General features: G+C 37.1%; 1 protein-coding gene across 9 annotated transcripts in view; it reads left to right on the top strand.

The window, feature by feature from the left end:
* ZNF236 (zinc finger protein 236) overlaps positions 1-20406 on the top strand; it is a 190625-nt gene that overhangs the window by 101928 nt on the left and 68291 nt on the right. For 7 of the 9 annotated variants that reach the window (XM_077135198.1, XM_077135203.1, XM_077135202.1 and 4 more), the window contains 6 exons: positions 396-497; positions 1004-1155; positions 2319-2422; positions 5148-5299; positions 8945-9157; positions 12367-12649. In XM_077135198.1, coding sequence (XP_076991313.1) covers positions 396-497; positions 1004-1155; positions 2319-2422; positions 5148-5299; positions 8945-9157; positions 12367-12649 — 1006 coding nt within the window. The remainder of the gene's footprint in view (positions 1-395; positions 498-1003; positions 1156-2318; positions 2423-5147; positions 5300-8944; positions 9158-12366; positions 12650-20406) is intronic. The other 2 variants (XM_077135205.1, XM_077135204.1) reach the window with 2 other exon arrangements.

Genomic DNA, 20406 nt, shown 5'->3' with positions numbered 1-20406 from the left:
TTTAGTGGCACCATTGGTTTGGATTCCAGCACAGGCATCTTACTTTACCCCAGCTGGCCAAAGCTTACAGTAGTATTTTATGGATGTTCCAAAATTTATTTTTCTAGTATGAATAAGACTACTATACATTTTATCACATGCAAAAAGGTTTAAAATAGTTATTTAAAATACTATTCTATAGAAGAATGTCTGAATGTTAAGATACAGTGTAAAGACTTTAAACAGTATTTTGGAAATAAAAAGATAATGCTTTAACCATAATAGGAGACTTTAACAATTCACTAAAATCTACTTTGGGACATATTGGTAGTTTTAAAATCTGGTAATAATGGTAGTTTAAAAATATAACTTCCACATGTATGTTTTTCCCCTTGATTCTGCATTCTTCTCTGTAGACAGGTTTGTGACTCCGCAGCAGGCTCTGCAGGGACACATCGACCAGTTTGGGCAGCAGACTCCTCCCCAGCAGCCGTTTGAGCCTGCAGGGTTGTCACAAGGTCAGTGAGGAGACTGTTAAATGGCACTTCTAGAGGAGCTGTAGCTTGGCTGGGCTTCATTTTATAGTAACCATCAGTGTTTCTTTTAAGGCCTTACCAAAATGTATGTTTTCAAACCAAATATGGTTTTATATGTGTTACTTTATCTTTTTATTTTATTTTATTTTTAGTGTTACATAGATACTATTTCATGGCCTGCTCAGATTTTCTGGAAAGAGTTTTGGACTCTTCTACACGTAGCTTTCTAGCCAAGTGAAGGTGTCTGTGTGTGTGTGGCTCCTCTGTGAGCCTGCACTGCAAGGATAGATGTGAATTGCAGCCTCGGCCACTGGGCAAATCATTTTAGGTCCCATAATTAAAAACTAATTCTGATTCTAATTCAGAAAGTAGAAATGTCTGATCTTTTTGGATTTTTTTTTTGTGTGTGTATAAAGCCAACTGTTGTCTGCTTTTTTGTTTATCTCTAACATTTTCTCATAGAACACAAAATTTTTAACTTATTTCAGGTTTTGCAGTGACAGAAACATACAGTCAACAGAGCCAGTTTCCACCGGTCCAGCAGCTACAGGATTCCAGCACACTCGAGTCGCAGGCTCTTTCCACCAGCTTCCACCAGCAGAGCTTACTTGAGGTTCCCAACTCAGACACGATTGGCGTAGTGAGTGTTTATGCTGTTTCAGTCTTTCCTGTAATTATTAAAATTTGTTTACTTAACAGGGCATGCTCACTTCTTGTAACTGGAGGTTGTCGCCTCACCTGTGAAAATGTAAATGTATTGCATCCAGGGCTGTCTTTTTCTGTAAAACACTTTACTTTGACTTAAAGATTTCATTATCTTCAAGTGGTTTTACCTTCTTGGTTTAAAAGCCGGGACTAGCGTTACTGTGTAATGAATCCAAAGAATAATATGTTGCTTTGGGCTTAAGGATTTTTGTTAGAGGAATCTTAAGGAAATAAGTTGCCATGAAAATAAAATGCATGTTAACATATTAAAAGTAGATATTTAAATAAGGCATCATTTAAAAATTGTATCCCTTAGCTGCAAACATTTAAGTTTTTGATTTTGTTTTTTCCATTTTTGGAAATTTTCAGTATTGTTGAAAATGAATGGCCAATCAATTTTTATCTCCTTTTAAAGGCCAGTGTTGGTAGCTTCGTCAGAGTGCTAGGCCTGGATCCTGCAGGGAGGTGTTTAGAGATTCTTAGGCACTTGAGGGGCAGGCGCTGAGTGCCCAGAGTGGAGGATGTGCCATGCCACTAGCTTCCCCTTTACCCTGAGCCTCTGAATCAGACTGTGCAGGCTGGCCCTGCAGGCACGTGGCGTCTCCTCTGTGGCTGTAAAGTTCTGTCCTGGGCTGCCCTGCCCGTTCTGAGTGTGGCTTCACCCGGTCCAGCCTGGACCTCTCCCCAGGGGTGGAGAGTGTCTTCTCGCTCTCCTCCCATGGCACTAGGACAAGAAAGAAGACTGCGTTGTGAGAGACTAGGACTTTTAGAAATTCCCTGTCAGTGAACAGTAGAGCAGATGAAGGGGCAGTCGCTTAAGATGTATAAAGAATGTGGAAAGTTGAATTTCATGGTTGAGTCTTCTTTATATTAATGTGTGTTAATAAAAGTAAAACTTAGTAAAATCTGTGGAAATGACTTCTGTTATTGCTCTAGCACGAATGATGGCAATGGAGTGTTTAAGTTTGCCCCTTAAGTTTGTATAGATGGAGGTTCGTACCTTCAGTTGTTAGCTGTTCTTGTTTTTGAGTTTGTTTTGTTTTGGATTTGTTTATAGATATTCACATAGTTTGCTTTATCCTTGTTTTGTGATTTCAGACAACTCGTTTGATTCAAGAGTCATCCCCGGAGGAGCTGGAGCTGCAGACTCAGCGGCCTCAGTTCCTGGAGGAGGGCGGGGAGCAGAGCCGGCGCTCTTACAGGTCGCCATCTGCACGCGGCTGAGTCTGTGGTAGCGCAGCACAGCACAGCCGAGTGCTGATTGTATGCCTTTCTCTATTCTGTTTGCTCTGTAATTCATTTCCTCCAAAGCTCCCTGGAAGAGGTACACTTTATCCGCTCTTACAGATGAAGGATTCAAGACAGAGGATAATTTGCTAGAATGCACCACTGACAGGGGGGCAGGCCAAGGTTTGAAAGTGGTGGTCTTAGTGCGTTAGCACTGGTTGTCCGTAGCTTCCTGTCACCACTATTGATTCCTTATAATCACACTTTCAGAAGTAACGTATTTGTATTGTGCCTTTTTGTCTAGGACTCCATATATGCTTTATTTAAAAACAGTTGATATGCAAAGGGTCTACATGGCCGCAGAGTTCATTTATTTTTTCATCCTTCAGCAACATGTTTGTATGGAGCGTCTTCGGTGTGCATGTGCGATTCCAGGTGCTTGGTGTTCACGAGGGAACAAGTAAGGCAAAGAGCTGCCCCAGCTCTAGCCACAGCCAAACGTTTACAGGGGATGGAGTGAATATAGTGTTAGGAAAGCAAATGCGAGTGTCTGTGTAATAAGAATAATGCTTTTTGTCTTTATAGAAATAATCTTGGCCTTATACTATTTTAATATTTTTGTTATTTTCTTAAATGCTTTCTAAACTCTTAAATTTTTTCCAGAGCCATTCAGCACAAAAATAAGTCTCATTATAGTCAGCCTTAAAAATGATGAGCAGGTGGTGCAACAGTGGCTCAGTGGCAGAGTTCTCGCCTGCCATGCTGGAGACCCGGGTTCGATTCCTGGTGCCTGCCCATGCAAAAAAAAAAAAAAAAGATGATGTACCTTACCTCAAATGAATGGTCTTAAGATTTTTGGAAATGGATAGCAGTTTTTTAAATAGTATTAAGCACATGATTTTTGAAAGGCTGAGTAACTCCTTTGTTTCATTTACATGAGATTTGTTTTCATACTAGATCTTAAGTTCCATGAAGGTAGTCTTATGCATTAGGTTCTTTAGTCTTGGAGAGGTAGTATTCTGAGAGCTTCCTGAATGTGCAAATTCAAAAATATAGTAGAGAGGTAGTTTTTATTTGAGGACCTGTGGATCCTTGGGGTGTGTGCATAGATGGCCTTTGGATTCTGGAGACCTTCCTGGTAGTTTGTTCATTTTTACATTTATTCCACAAATAATCTGTTTACAATGTTTAGTTTGGGATTTTGCACAGGTATTTTTACATGGGATTGATCTAATGTTTTCTCATGATTCCTTGGTGACTCTGATCTAGCATTACTGGACTTCTAGCTTTGCATCATTCATTCGTTCACTCGTTCATTCAACACGTAAGGTCCTGTTATGTGCCAAGCTCCAGGGTTATATTGGAGAACAAAACAGAAAAAAAATCCCAGCCTTCATGGTGTTTATATTCTAGTAGGAAGAGACAGTAAGTTGGCTACATAGTTAAGTCGCATGTCAGCATGAGCCATGGAAAAAGATGAAGCAGGGTGGAAGAGATACTGATGCCACCAGCATTTGTGCAGGCAGAGGAGTGTTTGAGGGGGAAAGCAGGCATCACCTTGTGGACAGAGTGTGGTCCTTGTGTGGGGAGAGTTGGCAGGAGGGAGGCCAGTTGGTTTGGCTGAGCCGAGCAGGAAGTCGTGTGGGTCCAGTGATGCTCTGAGAATAGACACTTTCTCCCTAGGACTGCCAGGGGCTTTTGTTGCTCGTGGTTGTTGTTGGTTAATAAATGTGTACCTACTTTGAAAAGTTTGTTTTCCTTATTAGAGATCCTTTTCCCAGTAAACTTGAAATGATTTAATGGTATTCAGTTCTGCAACTGAATTTTCTACCGCTGTAGGCCAGAATCAATCCCAATTTCATGCATGGATTATCTTTCTAAAATCACATGTTGAGTTTAGTTGGTTTGCTTTTATATTTCTAATAGAGAGCTCATTAAACTACATTTATACAATTAGAGTGAAATTTCAAATGTATCTGCAAGTTAGTCAGCAGTTAGTCTAGTTGCCTACGTGCAACCATCTGGTCTAGATGCAGAGATTATAGTTGAGGGAGTGACTGATTTGCCACCAGAGGCTAAAGCTTGGAGATTGTAAAAATAAGGAGATACTGATGGAATAAGCTTTATAAATCTTCTTTTTAAAATTTTTAATACTTGAATAGTCATTTTGAAATTTACGATTATTTTCAACTATAAAGTAATTTAAATGTATTCAATTACAACTTGGAGAAAATGATACCACATGTTTATGTATTATTCAAAATATGAGTTGACGTGTCCACTTGTTGAGCAGACGCAGGTGGTGATACCGACCCTGGATAATGGAAGACTTCGGAGTGATGTATGACTTAGTAAAGAAAACACATAATACGTTTTCTTCTTGTTACGTTTACAGAAAGTTTCTAATTAATCAGTGTTGTGCCTGCTCAGGAGTTATTACAGCATTTGTTAATGTTGAACTAATAGAATATATTTAAGACTGCAGATACTCAGCATAATTTGATTTAACAAATTAGTATTACTAATATGCACACTTTTTTAAATGTTGGAAAGCATACCTAGTTTTTGTAACAGTTATGCTTAATTGTTGAGTAATGATCATTATTGAAGTTTGCTTGCTTTTTTCCCTCTTCTCAGATGTTATCCTTGTATTTATGATCTAAGTTAATATAGACGGAACTCTTCATATTGTGTTTATAGATGTGACTATTGCAACAAAGGTTTTAAGAAATCCAGCCACTTGAAGCAGCACGTCCGGTCGCACACTGGTGAGAAGCCCTATAAGTGCAAGCTCTGTGGGCGTGGGTTTGTTTCCTCAGGGGTTCTGAAGTCCCATGAGAAGACGCACACAGGTAATCACCTGCTTTGCACCTTGAGATTGTGCATTTAAAGTACAAGTCAATGGTTTTTGTATTTTCACAGAGTTGTGCACCCTCATCACAATCTAATTATTTTAGAACACTTCATTACCCAAAAAAGAAACCTTGTACCCATCAGCGCTCCTGTTCCCCCCCAGTGCCTCCAGCCCTGGCAGCTGTTAATCAATTTGTAGATTAGCGTATTCTGGGCACTTCATATAATGAAATCTTATGCTCTTTGGTATTTTGCGACTGGCTTCTTTCACTCAGCATAGCATTGTTAGGCATCATCTGTGTCCTGGCATGGATCAGAACTGCCCTGCCTTTCGTGGCTGGATGGTGCATTGTACGGTTGGACCAGAATTTTAAATTTATCCATTCAACATTGGTAGATATTGGGAAGTTACTATTTTTTACCTATTAGGAATAATGCTACTATGAACACTTGTGTGTTTTTATGTGAGCACCTGTTTTTAGTTCTTTGGGGTATATGCATAATTACTGGATCATATGGTAACCATGCTTAACCTTTGGAGTTGCTGCCAGACTGTTTCCAAAGTGGCTGTACCATTTTATATTCCCACCAGTGTATGTGATATAGGAGGGTTCCAGTTTCTCTGCATGCTTGGGATTATCTTAGTTTTTTATTATAGCCACCCTAGTGGGTGTGATATGTGATTTCTTTGTGGTTTAGATTTTCATTACCCTGATGACTTACGAGTTGAGCCTCTTTTCAGGTACTTATCATCCATTTTTGTATCTTCTTGGAGTAGGTATCTGTTAGATCCTCTGCCCATTTTAAAAATCGAGTTGTCTTTTTATTAATGAGTTGTAAGAATTCTTTATAGATTCAAGATATAAGTCTCTTATCATTTAAATAATATGCAGATAGTGCTCCCATTTCTGTCAAATGTCTTTGCCCTTTATTGATGGTATCTTTTGAAGTACAATACTTTTAACCTTTGATGAAGTCCTATTTATCAGTATTTTCTTTGGTTGCTTGTGCTTTTGTTATCATATCTAAGAAGACTTTGTCTCATGGCAAGGTCGTGAAGGTTTACGCCTATGTTTTCTTCTAAGAGTTTCATGGTTTTAACTCTTATATTTAGGTCTGTGATCCACATTAAGTTTAATTTTCTTTGTGGTGTCCATAAAGAAAAACTAGTGGTCCACCTTTATTCTTTGGATATGATTAGTCAGTTGTCCCCGTACTGTGTCTTGAAAATAGTGTTTTTTTCCCACTGACTTGTTTTGACACCAGTGTCAGAAATCAGTTGACCATACGTGTGAAGGTTGCATTCTGGACTGTCAGTTCTGTTCCATTGGTCTGTCAGTCTGTCCTTTTGCCAGGACCACACTGCCTTGATTAGTAAGTTTTGAAATGGGGAAGTGTGAGTCCTGTCACTTGGTTCTCCCTATGGGAGAGTGTTCTGGCTTTCCTGGGTCCTTGCATTTCCATGTGAATGTTAGCATCAGCGTGTCAGTTTCAGGGTTGGGACGGGATAAACAGCAGGGATTTCAGTAGGGATTGTGTTGGCTCTGTGGATCCATTTGGGGGGAATTGCCACCTTTACAATATTAAGTCTTCTGATCCACAAACACAGGAAGTCTTTCCATGGTTTAGATCTTCTTTAATTTCTTCCAACTAGGTTTTGTCATTTTCAGCGTGTGAGTTTTGTGTTTCTTTTTTAAATTTATTCCCTAGGGTTTATTCTTTTGGATGCTGTGGTAAATGGAATTGCTTATTTCATTTCCATTTCAATTGTTCATTGCTAGTATATAGAAATAAGTTGTTTTCTGCATCTTGATCATTTAACTGGTGACATTGTTGAACTCTTTTTTTTAGTTCTGAGTTTCTTAGTAGATTGCTTAGAATTTTCTGTGTGCAAGATGGTGGCATGTGCCTGATGTTAACACAGGCAGTCCAGCTTTCTGACTCTCGCTTTTTGTGTGCTGCTTCTTTGTCCATCACTTTGTCTTCAATGTATTCATATCTTTGAATCTCAAGCATGTGTCTCTTACATTAGACCATGTATAGTTAGTTGTTTCTTGCGTTTTTATCCAGACTGACGTTCTCTGTCATTTGATTGGATTGCTTTCAGTCCATTCATATTATCATTGAGAAAATTAGATTTCCATCTCCCATTTTCCTTCTTGTTTTCTATATGTCTCGAATCTTTTTTATTCCTCTGTTTTTCCTTTGCTGCTTTCTTTTGTACTGTTAATAATTTTCTAACATAACATTTAAATTCCTTTAATAATTTATTTACTGTATTTTTCATTTGATGGTTGCTCTAGAGCTTACCATATACATCCTAAGTTATCAGAATGTACTTCAGATGTATAGCAATTAATTCCATTGAGTTGTAGAAAGTTTCTCCAGTATAGCTATGTCTCCTCTTTTCTTTTTTGTGCTATTATTGTTATTGTTTATTTTGTTAGTTTTCTTATCGTTCTCTTCATTTATTACTGGAGATTCACGTTAACATCTGCTGTCATTTCCTGTTCCAACCCCTGCCTCCTGTTGGGTTGTTAGTGGCACATATAGTGTATTTCCGTGTGTGGGACTGGCCCACCCCTAGCATTACATACATATCGCCTTATCTAATGGCTTCTTAAGTTAGTTAAGAAAAGAAAGGAGAAGAAATAGTCACATCTTTTGTGTCTTATAATTATGTAATTACTATCTTGGTGCTCTTTGTTTTTTCATAGGAATTCGTTAGGTGTCACATGTTTATTGAAAAATGTCTATTTAAATCCATATGTTCTTTTAAAATTAGGTGATCTTATTATTGACTTGTATATAGTCTGAATACTTGATCCTTATTTGCTTACAATTAAATATATTTTTAATTTTTTCAATATATTTAGTATGTTAATAGTAGCATTTTCAGTATATTTAGGATGTTTATAAATATCTATATAAATGTTTACTTGAAAATAGATTGGTACTGCCTAAAAACAAGGAAATAAAGGTTTTATGGACCAGTCCTTTGGTTGGTGGTGGCGGGGTGGGCAGAGGGCAGCCAGTGTGGTGCTTTGAAGCCAGTGTGGTGCTTTGAAGGCCATGCTAAGGAGAGAGCGAGAAACATGTACAACTTTTACAAAGAAGATAGCTTTGTGCTTTATTAAGTCAGCGATGGCCCCTATGACAGGGCCAGGAAGAAGTAGCCTAGTTCTTGTTCCAGAGGAAAGAGGACCTTCTCTGTAGGGCTTTTCTCAAAGATAAAGCTGTAGAGAGCCTTTTTGGACTGGTCCTAAGAGCCTTAACTACATCATTTGATGTGTAAATAATGAAAAAAAAAATGGATTTGCGAAAAACATTTCTGATGTAGAATCCACAAACATTTTGCCAGTTTAAAGAAAAGACCGATGGGCAGGGAAGACTTGACCCTTATTTTGAGAGCACTCTTGTTACAGACAGTTAATTTTGCTAGAGAATGTGCTAAGACAAGCCATGCCAGTTTCCCTGTTCTTAAAATAATTCAGTTCCTAAAAATAGGGGACTATAGCCATTAAGCCATTAAGCAGTCTTTTGTTTTGTAGTTTATTGAACATGTCTTTGCTGGAGAGTACTTGTGAATTCAGGTATTGAAATGGGGCTCTCTTGCCTCTGTTTGCCTTGTGTCCGTGGTGCAGGAGTAAAAGCCTTTAGCTGTGGCCTCTGCAATGCCTCTTTCACTACCAACGGCAGCCGCACCCGGCACATGGCAACTCACGTGGGCATGCGGCCTTACAAGTGCCCCTTCTGCGAGGAGAGCTTCCGGACCACCGTCCACTGCAAGAAGCACATGAAGAGACACCAGGCAGTGCCGTCTGCTGTGCCAGCCCCCGGGGAGGCGGGAGGAGGAGGTAATGCCGGTTTAAGGTTTATTAAACCGTGCTAACGTGGTAGGAAATTCATCTGCAAATCACTTCGTAGAGTTCATTTTGGCTCTGCACAGCTAAAGCTCAGCAGCCCCCTGAATTTATTTTATTATTTTTTTATTTTTAAAACCCTTTTTATTGTATAATATAACATATATACTAAGCAAAGAAAAAAAAAGCAATCGTTTTCAAAGCACTCTTCAACACGTAGTTACAGGACAGATCCCAGAGTTTTTCATGGGCTACCATACCATCATCTCAGATTTTTACTTCTAGCTTCTCCTGAGCATAGGAGGCCAGAAGGAATAAATATATATTTTTTATCATCACAATAAACTTTTTTGTGGAAAATAACATATATACAAAAAAGCAGTAAATTTCAAAGCACAGTACAACAATTAGTTGTAGAACAGATTTCAGAGTTTGCCACAGGTTACAATTCCACAATTTTAGATTTTTACTTCTAGCTGCTCTAAGATACTCAAGACTAAACGAAATATCAATTTAATGATTCAGCAATCGTATTTTTTTTTTTTGAAACACAAACACATATTTTTACTTCTAAAATGCTATATACATTTTGTTTTAATTCCATTTATTTTAGAATTCTTGAAAATGAATTTATAAAAGACAACTTTGAAGTAAAAATTACGTTATTGAAATGAAATGAAGAAATCATGTATTTTTAGCAGTGAAAAGCTTTCCTGTGTTTAAGCCACAGTAATGAGTCTGAGATGTCTTGAATGACTTTCTGCTATGTGTTTACTTGGTATTTCAAAGAATATTTATTAGAGAACTAGTAACTGATATATAGGCTTATGCCTCATAAAATAAGCATAATAAGTAACGTGGTGCTCTTTTTTTGTGATTCTTTTTTTTAAAATTTTTTTATTAATTAAAAAAATTAACAAACAAAACATTAAGATATCATTCCATTCTACATATACAATCAGTAATTCTTAATATCATCACATAGTTGCATATTCATCATTTCTAGAACATTTGCATCGATTTAGAAAAAAATAAAAAAGACAACAGAGAAAGAAATAAAACGATAACAGAAAAAAAAAGATTATACATGCCATACCCCTTACCCCTCGCTTTCATTTACCACTAGCCCTTCAAACTAAATTTATTTTTAACATTTGTTCCCCCTATTATTTATTTATTTTTTTATTAATTAAAAAAAAGAAAAGAAACACAACATTTAGAATTTTTTAAAATGTGTTTCATCTTCTTCTTATGAAAGCAATATATGCTCTTTGAAAAAAAGAATCAGAGTTGCACAAAGAAGAAAGCGTCTACTCTTCCTGCTCACCACACCCGAAAACATAAGCTTCCTTCCGTGGCAACACCACATGCAGGAAGGGTTTCATGGTCTTACCAAAATGTGAAATCGTGTTATTAATATTGTTCCCTTCACTTAAGTTCATTGTGCATATGTTTGATGTCAGTAGGCACCAATGGTGTAGTGCTCCTTGCTCGGAGATGTTACCATATTAATCCTCTGATTTCCTGTTGGTGGGAATTTAGAGTCCTTCATTGTAATAACAAGAGCTAGCATTAATAGACTAATTAAATACTTGCCAAAATCTGTACTATTCATTTATATTATTTCATTTAACTATAAAGTTTGAGAGATTAATCTCCTTTTGTACATGAACCTACTAAAATTAGACCAGTAAATTTGCCCAAGTCTCATGCTGAGGAAGTCAGTAACTCTAACGTTGTTATTTTGTGGTGATACTTTTTGTACTTATCAGAGGACTGATTTATTTTTAGTAAATTCCTAGACTTGAAGCTACAGGCTTAAGAATATATGCATTTTATATTCTGAAATATGATGCTGTTGCATAGACTTTTAGCTTCTTTTAATCAATATTATTTGTACACACCTTTGTCTGTCCTTTGGGGGCTTTCCTCCTCCAGTATCAGTTCCGAGTCATGGTTTGTTCTTCGTTGCCGTTGCTTCTGGAGTCACTCTATGTCCCCCTTAATTGTGAACATATACGCAACATAAACTTTCCCATCTCAACCCCTCCCAAGTGTACCATTTCAGGGAGGTTAATCGTGTTCCCACTGTCCCACTGTCCCACTACCCCACTACCATCTACTGCCAGAACTTTACCATTTCCCCAAAAAGAAACCATGCATGCATTATCCATTAACCCGCTGTGTCTCCCTCCGCCGCTCCATGGTAACCTGCAGCCTACTTTCTGTCTCAATGGATTGCACACTCTTGTTATTTCATGTAAGGGTGGTCTTAGAATACTTGTCCCTTTGTGTCTGGCTGTTTTCACTCACATGGCATCCTCAGGGATGATTCGTGCTGTAGCATGTGTCAGAACTGCACAAATTTGGTTTCAGTGACTTTTCCTTTTGCTATTTACTTCTGTTGAATTTTTAAAAACTTTTTAGTTATCTGTGTAAGTGTCCTCTCTCTTCCAGCTAAGTTTTTTTTATCTTCTCTGTTACATTTTAATAGCAGCTTATTCTTGTTTTTACTGAGAAAATAAACATATGTGTTTGTATGTATGTAAGTTCTTTTTTCTCCCATATAATAATTCTTTAATTCAGGGCTATTTACTAATTAATCAAAAATAGTCTCTCTCATGGGCTGCTGGTCTTCATTATTGGATAATAATTAACTTTTTCCCTATTTTGATAAATGAATTACCTGGATTAATGAATATTGGTAGTTTGTATGGAGACTCACAGTTCCACAGCTCTCCATTGAACACACATTAATCGATAAAAGTAGATCTCTTTGTTTCAAAGAAGTCATAGTTGACAGATTAATCATTCATAAAATACAAAGTTCCCATGTACCACCCTAGTGCCCTTGCATTAGTGTGTTGTCCATTTTAGAGTGATGGAGGAAGGGACGACGTTATAATTAAGTACTACTCACTAAGGATCGTGACTCACGCTAGGAGAGTCGATCTTCACTAGTCGTATCTTTCTCGTGCCTGTGGTCAGCCCGAAGACCCCTCATCAGTCAGCATGCACATCTATTCCCAGTGATCCTGCCTAATTTCTTAACTGAGTAGTAGTGTAAAAAGAACTCTTTACCATCCTAAATATATCTTAGTTGAGTTACTAACATCAACCTTTCATACTTAGTTTGTATTTACCTGTTCTGTTAAAATTTAACACTGTTCTTAGAATTTTGATCCTTTTCATGTTTTATTTAGATATATGCATGGACGAAGAGGAAGAAAATTCTGAAAGAAATGCATCTAGAAAATCCCGTCCTGAGGTCATTACTTTTACAGAGGAAGAAACAGCAGAATTAGCCAAAATTAGGCCAAGGGAAAGTGCTACAGTATCAGAAAAAGTTCTTGTCCAGTCTGCAGCAGAAAAGGACCGTATTAGTGAGATGAAAGATAAACAAGCTGAACTGGAAGCAGAGCCAAAGTATGCCAACTGTTGTACCTATTGTCCCAAAAGCTTTAAAAAGCCCAGTGACTTAGTAAGGTAAGACATTGCTGACATTTTTCTCAGGTTGTCTGCTCTGAAAATAGATTCTGTGTATTCCTGTAATAATTCACATTGCACCAAGAGAAGCAACTGCCTAAATCTGATTCTATTTTTATGGTTAGTCATCACTTAGTATATGGTTATTAGCTTGTATCATTCTTTTTTTAAAAAAACTTTTTTATCATCTAATATAACATATATACAAAGTAAAGAAAGAAAGAAACAATAACTTTCAAAGTACTCTTCAACTAGTAGTTATAGAACAGATCTCAAGTTTCTCATGGGCTACCATTCCATCATCTCAAATTTTTCCTTCTAGCTACTCCATAACATTGGAGGCTAGAAGGAATGTATATTTTTTAATCATCACAATCGACTTTTTTTCTTCTTTTTTGTGAAAAATAAAATATACCAAAAAAGCAATGAATTTCAAAGCACATTGCAACAATTAGTTATAGTTTTTATTTCTAGCTGCTCTAAGATACTGGAGACTAAAATATCTGTATAATAATTCAGCAATCATACTCATTTGTTAAATCATACTTTCTCTGTATAACTCCACCATGACCTTTGGTCTTTCTCCCATTCTTTAGGGGTATTAGGACTATGCCCATTATAATGTTTTCATGTTGGAAAGGGCTATCGATAATATGGGATAGGGGGATGGAACTGTTGATGTTCTGAAGAGGCTGGCTCTTCTAGGTTTCAGGACTTATCTTGTCCAGGGAACCATCTGGAGGTTAGAGGTTTCTGAAAAGTTACCCTAGTGAATAGAACTTTTGTAGAATCTTATATATCACCCTAGGTGTTCTTAAGATTGGCTGGAATGGTTTTGGTTGGGGTTTGGCAAGTTATGATGGGTAACAATGTCTAACTGAAGCTTGCATAAGAGTGACCTCCAGAGTAGCCTCTTGACTCTTTTTGAACTCTTTCAGCAACTGATACCTATTTCTTACACTTCTTTTTCAACCCTTTTGGTCAGGATGGCATTGTTGATCTCACAGTGCCAGGGCCAGTCTCATCCCTGGGAGTCATCTACCATGCCACCAGGGAGATTTTCACCCCTGGATTTTGTGTCCCACGTAAAGGGGTGGGCAATGAGTTCACTTGCAGAGTTGGGCTTAGAAAGAGTGAGGCCACATCTGAGCAACAAAAGAGTCTGCCAGAAGAACTCTTAAGCATGCCTATAGGTAGGCTAAGCTTTTTCGCTACATGCATAAGCTTCACAAGAGCAAGCCTCAAGATCAAGGCCTTGGCCTATTAGTTGGGGTGCCCTTAATATTTGACACAGTTTTAGATGTTTACCTGGTGATAGAGTTTAATAGCTCCATAATTTTTCTCCCATCTTTCTGGGGCTTTTGTCAATTCTTTATGATTATGTGCTTAATATATTCTGGCTCTGTGTTTGGATTGCTTAAATGATCTCTCCAGACAGTTTGAGTTGGATTATGTGCTATAGAAAATTTAGGTCCTGGATAAAACAAACCTTTCTTCTTTGGTCTCAGAGAGTAGATGAGGTTCTAAAATATAGACAATGTCTTCATTACCCCTGTATCCTGAATTACCTTAATCCCTATCTGATTAGCTTTGCTTTTATCTCTAGATACCAGTTATAAATATATAAAGCAGACTCTCAAAATCTAGAAATAATAGTTACCATGTGGACTAATGTGCCTGCTATAAGAGCTTACAGTCTAGGCCCATTTTCTTATAAGCGTTTTCTAAATGAGACCATACAATAATTGCTCTTGTTTCTGGCTTATTTTGTCTTACCAAATATCCCAAAGCTTCATTCACAATGTTGCATGCCTCACAGTTTTATTACTTTTCATAGCAGCACAATGTTCAATCATATGTATACACCGTAGTTGACCAATCTAATTCTCAGTTTGTACTTCAGCTATCTCCATTAATTAGGCATCATGTATAATGTCTCAAGTCCACAGCCCATCAACCCTCTCAATTTTAGATAAATTCATTGTTCCCAAGAGAAAAATAACCAGAAATATACCCTCACCAAACAGAAAATCTAAACCTCCCCTTAACTTTTGTCCTTCCCCCCATTATTTTTTTTATTTTTTTATTTTTATTTTTTATTAATTAAAAAAAAAAATTACAAGAAGCACAAACATTCCCAACACATACACTCAGCAATTCACAGTATCATCACATAGTTGCATGTTCATCATCATGATCCCTCCCCCATTATTTACGCTGATGTTGCTGTGGTACTGTTGATGTTTTCCTGTTAAACATACCCATAGCATGCGATAGAAGTTCTTGCCCTAACCCCTGAACTTACCTACTCTTTGTACAAGATTCATACCTTTGCAGTAGTTCATGCCAGAACATATTGATATTTGTAGTATTAATCAGTGGGACACATGGGTCTATACAACCACTTTCCATCATGTTCACCTTCAATATGGTCATGTTACTTATAGACCCACTAGTGAACCGCCTTCTCTTCTGACTATTCCCTTACATTTGAGTTCAACCTCATTAGCTCACCATTCACCGTTTCTAGCTGCCATGTATCTCTCGATCCCCTATGTTCTATAGTATAAGCCTCTGATTCTACTTTTACGATGGTCATAAAAGTGGAGTCATTCAGTATCTATCCATTTGTGTCTGGCTGATTTCACTCAGCATATGTCCTCAAGGCTCATCCATCTTGTCATGTGTTTTAGGACATCATTTCATCTTATTGCTGCATAATATTCCATCATATGTTAGACCACATTTTGTTAATCCATTTGCCTGTTGATGGGCACTTTTGGTGATTGTGAATAATGCTGCTGTGAACATCAGTGTGCAAATGTCTGTTTGTGTCAGTGCTTTCGGCTGTTCTGGGTATATACCAAGTTGTGCTATTGTTGGGTCATAGGGCAACTTGATATTTAGTTTTCTAAGGAACCGCGGAACCGTCTTCCATAGCAGCTATACCATTATACATTCCCTCCAGCCGTGCATAAGTGCCCCAACTTCTCCACATCCTCTCCAACATTTATAGTGTCCTGTTTAGTAGCAACCATCCTTATAGATGTGAGGTAGTAGTCTTTATCTGAATTTCCCTTACAGCTCATGAAAATGAGCATCTCTTTACGTGCTTTTTAGCTATCTGTATTTGTTCTTCAGAAAAATGACTATTCACGTCTTTAGCCCATTCTGTAATTGAGTTGTTGGTTCTTTTGTTGTTGAGTTGTATGATTTCTTTATGTTTGAGGATATCAGACCTTTGATGTGTGATTTCCAAATATTTTCTCCCATTGGTTTGGCTGCCTCTTCAGCTTTTTGACAAAGTCGTCTGAGTGCAAAAGCCTTTGATTTTCAGGAGTTCCCATTTGCCTGTTTTTTCTTTTGTTGGCTGTGCTTTGAGTGTAAAGTTTAGGTAGGTAACTCCTATTATTAAGTCTTAAAGATGTTTCCCTACATTTTCTTCTAGAAGCCTATGGTGCTAGTTCTTACATTTAGCTGTTTGATCTCCTTTCAGTTAATGTTTGTATAGGGTGTAAGGTAAAGGTCCTGTTTCATTCTTTGGCTGTTGATATCCAGTTCTCCCATGCCCATTTATTGAAAAAATTATTTTGTCCCAGTTCAGTGAATTTGGGAGCCTTGTCAAAAATCTGTTGAGCATAGATTTGATGCTCTATTTTTGCACTCTCAATTTGATTCCATTGGTCAGTACTTCTTTGTGCCAGTACCGTGCTGTTTTGACCAGTGTGACTTTATAAGTTTAAAAATGAGGAAGTGTTAATCTTCCCACTTTGTTCTTCTCTTGTAGAATGCTTTTTAGCTATTCAGGGTCTCTTTCCCTTCCAGATGAATTTGTTAACTAGCTTTTCCAAGTCTTCAAAGTAGGTTGTTGGAATTTTGATTGGTACTGCATTGAGTCTGAAGATCATTTTGGGTAGAATTGACATCTTAACTATATTTAACCTTCCTATCCATGAGCAGGAGATGTCTTTCCACCTATTTAGATCTTCTTTTATTTCTTTTAGCAATGTTACATAGTTTTCTGTGCATAAGTCCTTTATGTTCCTAGTTAAGTTCATCCTAGGTACTTGATTCTTTTAGTTGCTATTTTGAATGGAATTTTTTTCTTAATTGACTCCCCAGTTAGGTCATTGTTTTGTGTATAGAAATGTTACTGATTTTTACACATTAATTTTATATACCGCCACCTTGCTGTATTGATTAGTGCATGTAACTTTGTTAGAGATTTTTCAGGATTTTCCAAGTATAGTATCATGTCATCTGCAAATAATGAAAGTTTTACTTCTTCCTTTCCAAAGTGAATGCCTTTTCTTTCTTTTTCCTGCCTGATTACTCTAGCTAGAACTTCTAGTACAGTGTTGAATAATAGTGGTGACAGAGGGCCTCCTTGTCCCCTTCCCAATTTTAGGAGGAAAGCTTCAAGTCTCTCTCCATTGAGTATGATGCTGACCATTGGGTTGTCATGTATGCCCTTTATCATATTGAGGAAGCTACCTTTGATTCCTACCTTTTGAACTGTTTCTATCATAAATGATATTGAATTTTATCAAGTGCTTTTTCAGCATCAGTCAAGATTATCATGTGATTTTTCCCTCTCAATTTGTTAATATGCTGTGTTATGTTAATTGCTTTTCTTCTTTTGAATCATCCTTGCATTCCTGTTATAATCTGCACTTAGTCGTGGTGTATAATTCTTTTAATGTGTTGTTGGATGCAATTTGCTAATATTTTGTTGAGAATTTTTGCATCTATGTTCATTAGGGAGATTGGCCTGTAGTTTTCCTTTCTTATAACATCTTTATCCAGTTTTCATATTCAAGTGATGTTAGCTTCATAAAACGAGTTAGGTAATGTTCCTTTTTCCTCATTTTTTTGGAAAAGTTTCAGCAGGATTGGTGCTAGTTCTTTTTGGAATGTTTGATAAAATTCCCGTGAAGCTACACTGATTGAATCTCTTTATTTTTGATTGGTTTGTTGAGATCTTCTATTTCTTCTTGAGTTAGCATAGCTTGTTCATGTAGCTCCAGGAATGTGTCCATTTCATGTGAGTTGTCTAGTTTGTTGGCGTATAGTTGTTCATTATATCCTCTAATGAATTTTTAAAAATTTCTTCAGGGTCTGTGGTAATGAACCCCCCCCCCCCATTTCTGTTTGTATCCTCTCTCTTTTTTTGTTTGTCAGCCTTGCTAGTGGCCATTGATTTTATTGATTTTTCTCAAAGAACCAACTTTTGGTTTTATTGATTCTTCCTATTGTTCTTTTGTTTCCCCATTCATTTAACTCTGCTTTAATCATTGTTATTTATCTTCTTCTGTTTCCTTTGGGGTTAGTTTGCTATTCTTTCTCACGTTCCTCCACGTGAGCAGTTAATTCCTCAATTTTTGTTCTTTCTTCTTTTTTAATATAGGCATTGAGGGTACTAAATTTCCCTCCCAGCACAGCCTTTGCCACATCCTATAAGTTCTGATAGCGTGTATACTCATTTTCATTTTTCTCCAAATAGCTACCAATTTCTCTAGCACTTTCTTCTTTGAAAGAAGAAACACAACCACTGGTTGTTTAAGAGTGAGTTGTTTAATCTCCATGTATTTGTGAAAGTTCTCATTCCTTGGTGATTATTGATTCCTAGTTTTATTCCAAGGTGATCAGAGAAAGAGCTGTCATTAATATCAATGTTTTAAGTTTATAAAGACCAGTTTTGTGCCCCAATGTATGATCTGTTCTGGAGAATATTCCATGAGCATTAGAGAAGAATGTATATCCTGGTGTTTGATGGTATAATGATCCATATTTGTCTTTTAGGTCTAATTCATTTATCAAGTTGTTTAACTTCTCTATTTCCTTGTTGATCCTCTGTCTGGTTGTTCTGTCTATAGAGGAGAGTGGTGTATTGAAGTCTCCTACTATTATTGTTTGAAACATCTATTGCTCCCTTCAGTGTTGTCATGTCTGTCTTATGTACTTTGGAGCTCCTTGATTGGGAGCATAAACATTGATGATTGCTATTTCTTCTTAGTGAATTACCCCTTTTAATGTCCTTCTTTGTCTCTTATAATGTCTTTATATTTAAAGTCTGTTTTGTCCAATATTAGTATATTTACTCCAGCTTTAGTTTGGTTACAGCTTGTGTGGAACATCTTTTTCCATCCTTTCGCTTTCAGTCTATTTGCATCCTTGTGTCTAAGATTAGTCTCTTGTATGCAGCATATAGCTCATTATATTCCTTAATCCATTCTGCCAATGTGTATCTTTTAACTGGTAAGTTTAGTCCGCTAACATTTCAAAGTTATTACTGTAAAGGCATTTCTTGAATCCACCATTTAATCCTTTGGATTTTAATTGTCAGATCTGTATATTCTTTTCTCTCTTTCTCTTTTTATCCTTTAAGTTACCCTTACTGGTACTCTTCAATTCTGTGCTCTCTTCCAGACCTTCCTCTCCTGTCTTTGTTTTATTTTTTCAGCCAGCAGAACTCCTTTTAGTATTTCTTGTAGGACCAGTCTCTTGTGAAATTCTTTCAGCATTTGTTTGTCTGTGAAAATTTTAATCTCTCCCTCAGTTTTTTTTTAATTATAAAGCAAATATTTATTTATTATGTCAGGCCCTGTTAATCATTTTACACATGATTCTACATGTAGCAGATCACAGTTTTGACTTAGGTAATGGTACCTGAGTCTCCCTCAGTATTGATGGACAATTTGGCTGGGTATAGAATCCATGGCTAGAAGTCTTTCTCCTTCAGGATCTTAAATATATCATACCGCTGCCTTCTCACCTCCATGGTGCTAGTTGAGTAGTTTGATAGTTTGAGCTCAGTCTTATGTGATTTCCCTTCTATGTAGTAAATTGTTTTTCTCCTGCTGCTTTTAGGATTTTCTTTTTGTCTTCAGCGTTTGACAGACTGTTTAGTATGTGTCTTGGGGAAGGACTATTTGTATTTATTCTATTTGGAGTTTGTTGAGCTTCTTTGACTTGTATATTTATATCCTTTATAAGGGTTGGGAAGCTTTCCCCAATTATATCCTCAACTCCTCTTCCTAGCCTTTTACTCTTTTCTTCTTCTGAGACTCCAACAATTCTTACATTTTTGCACTTTTTGTTCATTGCTTCCCTGAGATCCAATTCAGATTTTTCCATCTTTTTTGCCATTTGCTCTTTTGAGTGTTTGAAATCATTTGTCCTTACCTCTAGTTTGCTTTGTCTTTCTTCTGCCTCTTTAAATCTCCTGTTTGTCATTTAGTATATTTTTAATTTGGTCTACAGCATCTTTAATTTCTATATCTGCTGTTTTTCTGTTTATTCTTTCAGATTCCTCTTTATGCTCTTCTAGTGTCTTCTTGAATTCCTTTATGTCATTAGACATCCCACTGATTTTATTTAATAGAACATCTTTTTATTTATATGAACATCTTTGATTAATTGTTCCAAAGTCTGTGTCTCCTCCAGTGTTTTCATTTGGTCATTAGACTGAGCAGTATTTGTCTGCATCTTGATATGTTTGGTGATCCTCTTTTGCCTTTGAGACATGTAAATATCTTGATCGGGTTCTTTGGAAGTTGATTTCCTTCAGTAGTCTAAAGCTTTGTATTTGAGGGATGAGTTTGGAGTAGGGTGGGAGTGTGGGGTGGGGCACAACAGTGCGGTGATGGGCTGCAGCTCAGGTATAGGCACAGGTGGGGGACGCTATGCTGGTACCTGTGAGCGTGTTGTGCAGGGCATGGGGCTGTGAAACATGGGGACCATGGGGGCAGGGGGCA

The sequence above is a fragment of the Tamandua tetradactyla genome, chromosome 18 (assembly GCF_023851605.1).
Source record: "Tamandua tetradactyla isolate mTamTet1 chromosome 18, mTamTet1.pri, whole genome shotgun sequence".
Taxonomy (NCBI): Eukaryota; Metazoa; Chordata; class Mammalia; order Pilosa; family Myrmecophagidae; genus Tamandua; species Tamandua tetradactyla.
This window is presented reverse-complemented; position numbering and strand designations above follow the sequence as displayed.